Genomic DNA, 11,887 nt, shown 5'->3' on the forward strand with positions numbered 1-11,887 from the left:
TAAATCTAGAATTGCAATTAAGTCATTATATTGTAATAATTCTATTTTAATACATTATTGAAGTTGTATTATTATATATTAATCGGATTAATGAAATTTCAGAATCTGAAAATCAAGCATTCCGTACACTTGGTCTTAATAGTAATCCTGTGTAAAAAATGTCAACCTGGACAAGAAAACAAAATAAATCCTTATAAATAAATATTCAGACGAAAGTACAATTGGAATAGATGAGAAGAAAAGTGTCCAAGATTAAGACTAAAGAAAATAAGCAGACGAAATAAAAAAAATTCTCATGAAACTAACAAATCTTGGTATCGTATATACTTTTCTTTGTATAATTTCTTATTTGTAAATTATATAATATTTCACAATATTCTTCATGCACATTGTAACATTATAGATTTTTTCAGGATTACAAATAGAAGGAAATTCGGAGGAGATTGAGGGAACAATTGCATTGTATTCAATGTATATTTACAATATCATCTGGTCAAGGTACAGCGTTGAATATCGACCCGTATAGGTTTGCGTATTAATCTTGGTTGCTTTGTTGGAAAAATTGATATATATAATCCGATTTATATAATCTCTCTTGCGTAGGTAGATAGATTTTACGTGCTGTATCTGTATAAAAATCTATTGATGAGAACGTCCGTCGCGGGAGCAACGCATGTGGAAACTGAAATTGCACTGAGAGAACAGATTGATATGGATTCTCTCGTTTATTAGTAGAAACGGTAGTAAACCATCGTACGAATGAGAATAAGCTCTTCACGGGCTCTACAGTTTCGCAACACAACGCAACGCTTGGATATATTCTCTCTCAGTATTGTCAAATAAGTCGTGCAACTCTCGGAGAAGCGGTGGTCAAAACGGTTTCTTTTTTTATTTTTTATTAAACTGTATATCGGAGATATGACAGTTATTATCTCGGTTCAAGATTGTAGAATCCGACTATTGCGTTTTGTAGGAAATTGCGATTTTACACAGGTACATGTTATATATTCAATGCGATACTTTCCCTTCTCTCTTCGTTCGCCGAATAAAGATCGAGCAATGGATGATACAATAACTCTCTTACAGCGTCACTATCACAGTGTGTTTACAACAACTCGCTAAGAATAATAGCATACCTACGGTAGCGCGGTGAAGGTAGTTTAACTACCGAAATCATGAAACTGTGCAAATACCAGTTTCGCCTATAACAATTCGCACAATTATAGAAAATATTTATGTAACTTCATTACATAATCATTACGAGGAGAGACAGTCGACGATCAGATTTTTGCGTCTTATTAATTATAGAGCACCGGATGTGATGAGCTTTATGCGAGACACGATTCTACAGAAGTATTTAAGCATTCAACTGTACCTTTATTTCAAAAAAATATATCAAATTATAGTATGAATACCAAATTCAAGGAGCATTTCTTACTGTGATCAATAGTCTGTTTGCGATGGGTAAAAGCTCTCTTTTTCAAAGGCTATAAAAATAACTTACAAAATGTTATAAAAAAGATGGAATATATATATGTATAAAAAAATAATGGAATGTTTCCTATCTCTCCTATAAATGGCTAATAAATTTTGCAACAATATTTACAACAAAAGAGGAGATGATTAAAGACGTTTCAATATAGAGGGATCTTATTATCTTATTCTGTATATATATTTCGCAATCATTTGATTTCTCTTGAATTCTCATTCAAGTTATGTTTTATAAAATATATCAAATATTTCATATTTATCTCTATATTTATATCGAGACGAGAAAATTTGAACATTTGACAGTTATTACTCAATAAATATCAATAAATGTAGAAGTTTGTGATGGATCGATAATGAGAAAATGCTATTTAGATATGAAATGCGATAATTTGCTTCATAATATATAATCAATTTCAAAGTTGATATAATAAAATCAACAAATGTTACTTAACGTAATTTAACCTTATGTAATTTAGCCTACCTATTTCACATTTCTTTCATTTATCTCGCTTCTCAATGAAATATGTAATGCCAATATGCGATAACTTAATAATATAATAATAATTATATTCTTAAGTGTGAGTCCTCGTATAATAAATTTAATGATATCCTCATGTGTACATTGTTCATATTATTCGTAACTCACTGAATAATAATAGTTTTGCATCAGTTTTTTTACTTGAATCAATTTTAAGTAATGAATATATCGCGATTTGTCTCTCTGCTTTTATTTCTCTCTTTTTCTTCTACGATGCTATGCCAATACAAGAATCTGTAATGTTATAAACATCTTTTTTAAACTGCACATATGTGCCTTTAAAAATGGGTGTGTTAAAATTAAATAAAAGATGTCATTATATATAAAAAAAAAAAGAAATTGTTGGCTTCCTATTCTAAAGTGTACATATTCAAAAATTTCAAATCGAAAATTTTGATAGAATAAAAACGTCACTTGACAAAATTTAACACATAAAGTTATAAATAATACTAAACTTGTCTAAAAATTATCAAGTTATATTCCGTATGTTCTTTTTTCCCGAAAATATAAGATTTGGAATACATAAAAAATATCGAGTGAGAATTTTCCATGATAAGACATTATGTTATTTGAAGAAAAAGATTTCGAAAAATTTCAAAGAAATGAATAGATAGTAATAACTTAAAAATCGTCCACGTTGTACCTTTTTATTTTAGATGCAAAAGGCATAAATTAATCACGATACATAAAAAATATATAAAATGATTTGCAGAAATAAAAAATTACAATTACAATTATAACAAGTAAATATGCATATAAAAATATTATGTCGATATATAAAATTAAAAGAAAACCATTTCTATGATTATAATCTTTAATCCATAAAAGTGTAAAAAAAAATCGAACAAAAAATGTGAAGATAATTTGCTTCAAGATTGAAATAATAATAAAAATTTATACGATTATAAATCTCGTGTAATAATTATCAATTTTTGGTACTATAATATGTACTCATAAAAATCTTTGAATGTTTTTCAAAATAGCTGAAAAAGCTCGAGTATAAAGGTAAAAAAAAAAAAAGAACTTAGTTTTATTTGGGACAAATACATTAAAATTATTAATATGTAAAATAATAAACACTGTGTATATGAGAAAGGAAATAATATAATGTAAATTTTATTGTTATCACACGAACCAATATGCGATGTTTATAGCTAATTAAGCAGCTAAAAAGATTAAATTAAGAAGAATAGGAAGCCAAGCAATAATGCTCATGTATACAAAACGGTAGTATTTATTATCTTTATACTCATCTAAAGCAATAATCTTAATTTCACCATTAATTTAGATTTTCACTCGCACACACATTCAAGCATTTGGCAGGCAAGAACCTAGAAGAATCTAACTTAGAGAGAGAGAGAGAGAAAGAGAGCAGTATTACTACGATGTCATCATATCACTGACTGAATTTGATATATTAGGTCCTTTTAGGGCGTCATTTATGTCTCTTCTAAACATTGATAAATTTTGTGTAAACCTATAACAGAATACAAAAAAGCGTTATAAAAATACGCTCAAGATATATATTATATATACGTTTTCTCTTACCTATCCCTATTTTTTGTGAGTAAATTTCTTTCAATGCCATTCATTAGATTTTCAAACCACTGCGCCATTGCTGCTTGTTTGTCAACAGCCTGACTTCTAATAATATTTTCCCTTAATTGATTAAAATACTGCAAATATAAATATACAGGAGTATATTAATAAAGATTAGAGTATATTAATAAAAATTGTAGGAAAACACACAAGCATAAGAGTATTAAGAAATAAGATATGTAGAAATTACTGTATTATAATGAACTATTATTGCAAATACACACACTTACTTCTTCATTCAACAATATGAGACCTAACAAAGGGCGAGACATGCTCCATTGATTCCTACAATCCTCAAACATTATCACATTTAAAACAGTACTTAGAATTTGTTGAAGTATTTCAGGATGTTGTTTCAAAACTTGCAAAAATAATTCTCCTCCTCCTGGAACAACTGCGTTTTTCCTTCCTGGATATCCTGAAAACGCGTATAATACAATAATATCGGTGCAATATATCCCCTACAATTTCTTGTGATACAGTTTACATTGAAAAGATTTTTATTAATAGTATCTATTGAATGTACCTTTCTGATAAAGCTGTTTGAATAAATATGTGACAATATGATCAAGAGTTGCACAGCAACCGGTACAGACCATGGTATCTGAAATCAGAAAATTTTGTTTTTTTTCCCCAACTTACCGCCAGAAGAAGGCGATATGTATATATAAAATTAAAATCACAATGCAATAAAAAATATATTCAACCAAAACAGCAGCATTTCTGTTGCAAGTTAACCGAGACCTACCTTTTTTTTTTTTTTTACGATAATATTTCGCAAAATTTACAATTTAATGGCGCTATTTTATTGTATAGTAAAAAAATAAATAGTTTCGATAAAAAGATTATTATATATAAATTTAAAATGTAAAAAGATAAAAAATTTTTCTAATTTTATTCCTTAATAAAACACATGCTGTGATTAATTAGTTAATAATTACAAAGCACATAATATTTTTAATTTATGGTGTTAATGTTAGTAATGTGTCAGCTGTGCGGCTGATTATCTGTGCTAGATCCATTATTTCACACAATTTTATCTCAATTTAAACAAAAGAAAATTGCATAAACACATATGCTATGTTGTAGAAAATACAAGCTATATAGTTTTTCGTGCCAAACTTTATCATATTTAGGATCCAGGCTCCACACACTCCACAATCCTCTTACAGCCAGTGTTATTTATTTAGAGATATTCTCAATGATTTCCTTCATTGTGTATAATACAGTATTCTATATATGCGTCTGTTCCTTGTACTTTGAACTGTCGCAATAGCTAATATCTATAGGCAGATTTACATTCCAAGCAATAATGCAAAAAGCAAGAAATATTAAAATCAATGTAATAGTTTCAAAATACATATAGAAAAGATAATTGTCAAAGTTCTAAATTATTATGTTTACATATAAGTGAAATATATGTGACTTAGGCGTGAATATGCGTTTAAAGAATAATTCTAAACAATTCTAAGAAAGCTATTATAAAAATTCACAAGTTTTTGAATTCTGTATAATATATATAATTTGATCCTAATGTGTAAAGATATATTCTATTAATGCTTCTCGAGTTTTCAAAATATATTATCAACACGTGACGCAACTGATTGCAAGTCATATTAAATGTTTATCATTACATTAATCTTTCTCTTTCTTGAAAATCTATATAGGAAAAATTAATTTAAAAGCACTAATCAATCAGAGACGATAAAAGAGAATTTTCTTTGAGACTCTTCCAACTCATTAGAATTTGTCTAAATGATTTAAAACGCTTTCAGTATCAAGGCATTGAGGATAGTAGTAGCAGGATAGAATCAGCCGCACAGACCTGTATAGGAGTCTTTTTGCGCACCTAGTGCTGTAAGGCCTTCGCTGATACTGGAGAGGATGTAGAGAAAAACTCTAGGTTCCAAAGTGGATAAAAAGACCATGTGATCTTGAGCCAGACATTCAAGCAACAAGTAATATGTTGCCGACAGCTTCGGATAATGCTATTAGAAACAGTGCATTAAAGAAACATACAAGAGATAAATAATAATACAATATTCTTATCATATTATAACCCATTAACATTTTGTAATTTAAATTCTAATTTCACAAAAATTACAAATCGTCTTTTTTTCATATTGAATATAAATGTAAACAATATAAAATTTTCTTGTTTTAAAAATCTAGTCTAATATTATATTTTGTTTGCGCTCATCTGGTAAATAATATAGCAACATTTGCAATAGAGATTAATGGATTAATAAGATTATAAAAAAAAATTTATCTGGATAATTAATAAATTTTTAATCTTGCAATCTATACATATACTTACCAATAGATCACTCTGTGGAATACTAAGGAGCAGTTTGACAAAGGTATTGAGGGCATTATCCAACGCCTCGTCACCGTATAGCCTAAACACTCCAAAGTTTACATAACTTCCGCATAAGGCTGCCTTTAGCATACTAAAGCATATACTTATTCCTTTGAGTTTTAGAGGATAAATCTGATCCTTGGGTACGTCGACGTTTAATATGTGATTACCGTAGCTACATATTATTTTGCTGGCCTCGCGGAATAACAAGATCCCATTCGGAGACGACGCGTCGAATTGTAATCGTTGACTCCTATTTTGTACTAACTCAGCGAATAACTTTAGGACGGGCGTTGTCACTTGCGGCTCGTGATGCCACAGTTCCACAGCGTGTAATAAAATTGGCGTGTAATTCGGATATCTAATTATTTCAAAGAGAATATACATGAAATTTTTTTCCTATATATGTAAAGAATATTGTTAGTCTCCAATAATAGATCCAAAAGATACGTCTAACTTACATCCAATCGAAAAGCATCATATAGGATGTCTTGGTGTTGAATGCATAAGCTAAGCCTCTAAGATCCCGCGCTAGACCAATCAACGCTTTCTTCGCTTCCTCTGCCGCAAAAAGGGGTGTATCTGCAGCACCCATTAATTGACCGAGGCTCTCCAATGCACCTGTGAAATCGTATTTAAAACATTATCTCTTACATAACATTATATTTCTAATTATGATTATGCATTGATGTTAAAATGACTCTTATTACCTGTAAGAGGTAACATGAATGTATGGAACCTCTCCTCGTCTTCGCCTAAATCTACCATCAATAGTCTACCGAGAGATGTGTAAAACATTGATCTACAGCGCATTTCTGTTACAGCAACATTGTTTCCCAAAAATGGAAAGTGTTCTCGCTGTCGATAGAAAGGATTTCATATATTAATCTACATTATTATTCGTTATTATTAAATGTTAATTGATGTAATCGATTTCAGTACGTACTGTATGATTGTTGAGCATAAATTGTACTTCTTCTAATTTGACAAGTTTACGAACACAGCTATAACCCACAGATAAATCATTTAAAAGTTGTAGTGTTTTAGAAATTATTTGTTCGCTCCTACCCCAATACTTCAAATTTGTTATTCTGTAAATTATATAATAGGCATTAATATCCAGGGTCTAAAACATCTAATTTAATCTTGCAAATTTCATATGCCTTACTAACATCTTTCGAATAAAAATACTAAGCACCATGGCTTCATCATTAAGACCCAACACATCAGATAATCTCCTATAGACTTTAGAATTCTTTTGAACTTGATCGCCTACATAAATCTTCCGAAATTGTTCAAAGAAACTCAACATTGCTAGTTCTAGTTTCTCACAGCCACCCTGCGCGAGCCTCGAATCAGTCAGATTCATCAATTGAAGCACTCTGCAGACTAACTCTCCGTCCATAGCATCAAACTCTTCATTGCTGTTAAACGCAACTCTTCCTCCAATAACACCACCTATAAAAAAGAATGAGAAAGAGATAGATATATAGACATTATTGTATATGAATGATGGAAATCAATAATAGGTATATATTTATTCATGTACCAATTATATATACAAGCCATGTGAGTTGTCCCTCCTGGATTGTAATATCAATTTGTTGCGTGGGCGATACTGTTTGTGCCATTAATTCCTGATAGGTTCTCGCTGCTTGATCGAACAATTGAACTAATAGGGTGCATGTCTTTTGATACTCGCATCTACCAATGACTGATATCTGTTCCAACTGATGATGAACAACTCCGAGATCATCCAACGGGTCCTCCAGACGCTCCCTGACCACTACCGCTACCGATTCAAGTCTCGACGTAATGTACGCATTCGTAACTTCTGGAGTATATGTATTTAATAGATGTGGATCACCCGCCTTGACATACGGCATAGACGATACCATTCTTTGCCAGAGGGTTAAGAGATAGTGCAAACTGTTGGGCGCAAATTGCCACATTTGTAAACTCTGCACCGTAAATTTCGCGATTAGCGCTATTGCTTCGGGATAATCTTCCACCAGAACCAACTCGCCAAGTTGGAAATTGCTCTTCAGTCGAGATAATAATCTACAAAATTCGTGATAGTTCCCTGGATCGCTGAGACCCTGAGGATTCTGTAGTATATGCTTAATACCATTGACTAAATGTGTCAGGAATTTCGCTCTTTCGGTATTGGAGAACAGGCTCCTTCTAACAGATGCTATCTGAACCAAACATGAAAGTGCTAAGCACGATAACGTATTAGGTAAACTGTGATATAGATCAAAGAACAGTTTCAACGAAGTGAAATCCAAGAATGCAGGTCGCCAGCTTGTTGGAATTTGTACTGTATTAAGATCGTCGGAGCTCTCGTCAGTCGATGTGCCGATAAAGTCGAATGTTAAACAGTTTTGTGCAAGTTTCAACAATTGTCTTATCAATCCATGCTGAAAAAAAAATAAATGTATAATTGTTACATTAATTACTCGACATGAAGAATTTGAAATTAATTGATATTAATATTGACATAATCGTTATACTATACCTGTGCCTCATCATTGAAATTTAAACTCTTACAATTTTCACGGGCTGTACTTAATAAGGTACACGATAGCCTAAATATTTCAAATAGTTGCGTGTCTCTAAAACTACTCGCTATTCTTCTATGTTTTGTCAGAGATCTGTTCGCATCGGCTTCCGATATTTGATTCATCTCACATGTCAATTGAGAAAGTAGCTGTACTCCTATCATACAATGCTCCACTGACCCCTGTTTTCATAAACAAAATATTATTAATTTTAGAATAAAGTATATGTTTATGGAATATGTATGGCACAATAGCGTCAACTAAAAATAAGACCTGAAGAAACTTGGCTACATCGCTGACTACATTTCTGAAGACAAATTCCTCCTTATCAGAATCAAACCACCCAAGCTTTGATATCCTAGCAAAAAGTGTAACCAAAGCCTGTATCACAAAATTTGGTAACTTTGGTTGCGTCGCTAAGTAATTGAGTACGTAATTTCCTACAAACATACAAAGTAAAATATATAATCTTCCTTTAAATGTCTCGACAAGCATTTATTCAATTCTTTCACCTCTTAAGTAAGCAAAGTAAAATGAACACAACGCTTACGTATATCAAGTCTCTGTTGTAAGCTGAGGGTTGTCGTAAGCTGTCCCTGAGCCGAACGTGACACCAGTTTTGTCAGAGTGGTGGCGGCCAGTAATTGAGCATACGCAGAATCCCCACGGTCCAAGAGGAGCTGGCACTTTGTAAGCGTATCCGGTGCATTTTGGAAAGCGACGAGGGCTTTCTCTGCCTCTGCACGATGCGCCGAATCTTGCGACTCATACAATTGCTTGCACAGCAATTCCAGCTGCCGTACTTCCTGTATGTGATCCATTCTTAATGATAGCGTTCAAAGTTGTTCCTTAATACTTCCATTTAAGGTACAAGTCTAAGAGTTTTATAACAACGTTCTCACTTTTACGGCGTTTTGCGTATCATTATCAATGGCTTGGTATTACTGTCCAAGGTGTTTACAAGTTTACAGTATAGTCCCATTATGCCTGGTGAATCACAGTTTGTTAAGCATTAAAGTTGCGTGGAAATAAGAAACTTGAATATTTACTTTCTTATACAGAAGATGACGTAAAATCACTCGAGATAAGAATGCATCTCCAAGATGTCTTACGAGACAAAACAGAGATTGAAATGTGCAATTGAACGAAAAAACAAATGACAACAATTTTGCAAATAGCTCTGCAGTTGAACAACAAGTTTTACTCAATTGGAATTCAATTATGACACATTAACATGTTTTATTTGAGCACAATTTACAGACGTTTGTACAAAAAATATACGCCAAAGTAAACAAAGATTGCATTGTACAATAGAGCAGTTCTTTTGATATGGAAAATACCATCTATATAATAAAATAGCCAGTGCACAAAGAAAGTAGCTGCAATGAAACAGGCGATTTAAAATCAACAATTTGTTTGACAAACAAATTATGTTATACATTATATGCTTCACACATACAACACACCCACACATACACATGCATATCACATACACAGCAATCACAGGCAGAAGGAAATATCGAGTGTCTTATATTCGCGATGAAGATTCTCTATTTATTTTACTTTTACCGAACCATCGCACGATAATATTATTCCAGGACGTTTCGCATCAAAGTTTCGCGCACGAAATTTTCGGTCGGACAGGTTATACGAGACCGATAGATTGTAAATAATCCGAGATGCTGTCCCTCCCCCCGTCCCCCCGGTAACTCGAGGGGGAGCCTTCGAGTTCGGTTCACCAGAAACGGAGCCCGTTTTCGCACTCGCTCGTCTCTTCGAGGGAATCTCGATCTCTCCCGGCGAGAGAGACTCCGCGACGCGAGAGAAACACGCGTCGAGATGACGTATCCGCGGATGAGCTTAACAGAGACACATATACACAGAGATACACACGCACGGCGAGCGAGAGTTACCGTACTTTTCGAGACATCGGGCACAGGGCAGGGAACGAAGGTTTCACGTGACACGCTTATCACAGGGAGATCCCGCGGTTTACATACAAACCATGGAGCACAACCACGAAGCACGAATCGCGATCAGATGATCGATGTAACCGGTGTGCGCGCGCGCGCGCGAGCGCGCGTGTGTGTGAGCGTATACGTGAATATATATATATATATATATATATATGCGTGCCCCGTGTAATTACTCCCTCGTCCTTCCCCCAACCCCCCACTGGAATCGGGCAGTGTCGCGTGGTGCGCCCGGAAATCTCGCGCTTCGCGTGACAGACGACGACTCCGTCGTCTTCTGTCAGAAACGCAGGCGGACGAGGATCGCGACGCCACCGACGTATCTCGCTCTCCCGCGGGGATTCCGCGCGGCTGATTCCGCTGTCAACGCTCGCGCGAGGGAAATGCGCGGCTCCCACCCACCCCCTCCACACCTCGCCGGCTCCCGGCTCCCGGGGAGAAAGTGCGGCGGATTTTACAAACGTGTGCGCGCGGCGACCACCACCACACATACACACACACACACACACACGCATATATATATATATATATATATATATATATATATATATATATATATATATGTGTGTATATATATATATATATATATATATATATATATATATATATATATATATATATATATATATATATATATATATATATATATATGTATATATATATATGACGACACGCGGGGATTCCGCCGGGGGATCGTCGGCCGCGTCGCGGAAAAAGCGCCGTCGATGCGGCCGATAGCGTCTCGCGTTTTGCGCCTCCTCCCTCTTCTTCTCCTCCTCCTCCTCGTCTACGTCGGCGACTCACCTGTTCCTCCGCCATTTTCGCAGCCCTCGTATTTATCTTCCCCCGATGAAGCCAGGATCACATGCCAGTCTCGTCTGCGGCCGCCGCTGCCGGCGCATGTTGTTTACGTCGAGATGCGATGCGGCCCGTGCGTTTCACGCGCACCCGCGCGCCGATCGCGCGCTTCGCGCGCAATCGGCGCCATCTGTTTCTCGTTGGGTGTACTACTCGCGCCCCTCCCAGCGGACGCGCGCTCAATCGATTGGCTATCGGATGGGGGAAATTTCCGGGGTCATCGAGGATTCCTGGAGATATCAGCCAATCGGGACGCGGCCTCGCGTCTCTCTCCAAGCGTCAGCGCAAAGTGTCACGCGATTGGCTGTTGAGTGCGGAGAATTCTCGGGAATTTGAAAATTCCCTATTCGATAGCCAATCGTGCGACATTGCGTCGCATGTTGCGCATGTTGCACCAGAGAGAAAACTGAGAGATGGCATGGCCTGCTTTTAGGTGATCCCTGAAAGCGATACTCCCTCTATGGACATTGAAAACGTGGACATGAACTACAAAGCCAAAGTCCATGAA

The 11,887-nt window shown here is 34.9% G+C and overlaps 1 protein-coding gene across 15 annotated transcripts; it reads right to left on the bottom strand.

Moving 5' to 3' along the window:
- Positions 1–460: 460 nt before the first annotated feature.
- Ranbp16 (Ran-binding protein 16) lies at positions 461–11,480 on the bottom strand. Of its 15 annotated transcripts, XM_083106013.1 has the most exons (16): positions 11,326–11,478; positions 9,451–9,535; positions 9,099–9,370; positions 8,822–8,988; positions 8,506–8,730; positions 7,537–8,407; positions 7,160–7,445; positions 6,934–7,078; positions 6,698–6,845; positions 6,449–6,608; positions 5,946–6,348; positions 5,454–5,616; positions 4,155–4,232; positions 3,859–4,046; positions 3,578–3,705; positions 461–3,506 (listed from the first exon to the last, which is right to left on the bottom strand). In XM_083106013.1, exons 3-16 carry the CDS (start codon positions 9,367–9,369, stop codon positions 3,410–3,412), a joined length of 3,330 nt encoding a protein of 1,109 aa, XP_082962139.1. In that variant the 5' UTR covers position 9,370; positions 9,451–9,535; positions 11,326–11,478; the 3' UTR covers positions 461–3,409. The 15 variants fall into 15 exon arrangements, 14 of the variants coding, with proteins under 14 accessions (XP_082962139.1, XP_082962185.1, XP_082962130.1 ...); XR_014439987.1 differs by lacking the exon at positions 11,326–11,478 and having other exon boundaries at positions 461–2,263; positions 3,307–3,506; positions 9,099–11,076; XM_083106059.1 differs by lacking the exon at positions 9,451–9,535 and having other exon boundaries at positions 5,478–5,616; positions 9,099–9,354; positions 11,326–11,480.
- Between the last annotated feature and the right edge of the window lie 407 nt (positions 11,481–11,887).

Source organism: Camponotus vicinus, unplaced genomic scaffold (assembly GCF_025532165.1).
Source record: "Camponotus vicinus isolate PSW18456_S1 unplaced genomic scaffold, iyCamVici1.0 SCAF_1, whole genome shotgun sequence".
In the NCBI taxonomy this organism is placed as follows: domain Eukaryota; kingdom Metazoa; phylum Arthropoda; class Insecta; order Hymenoptera; family Formicidae; genus Camponotus; species Camponotus vicinus.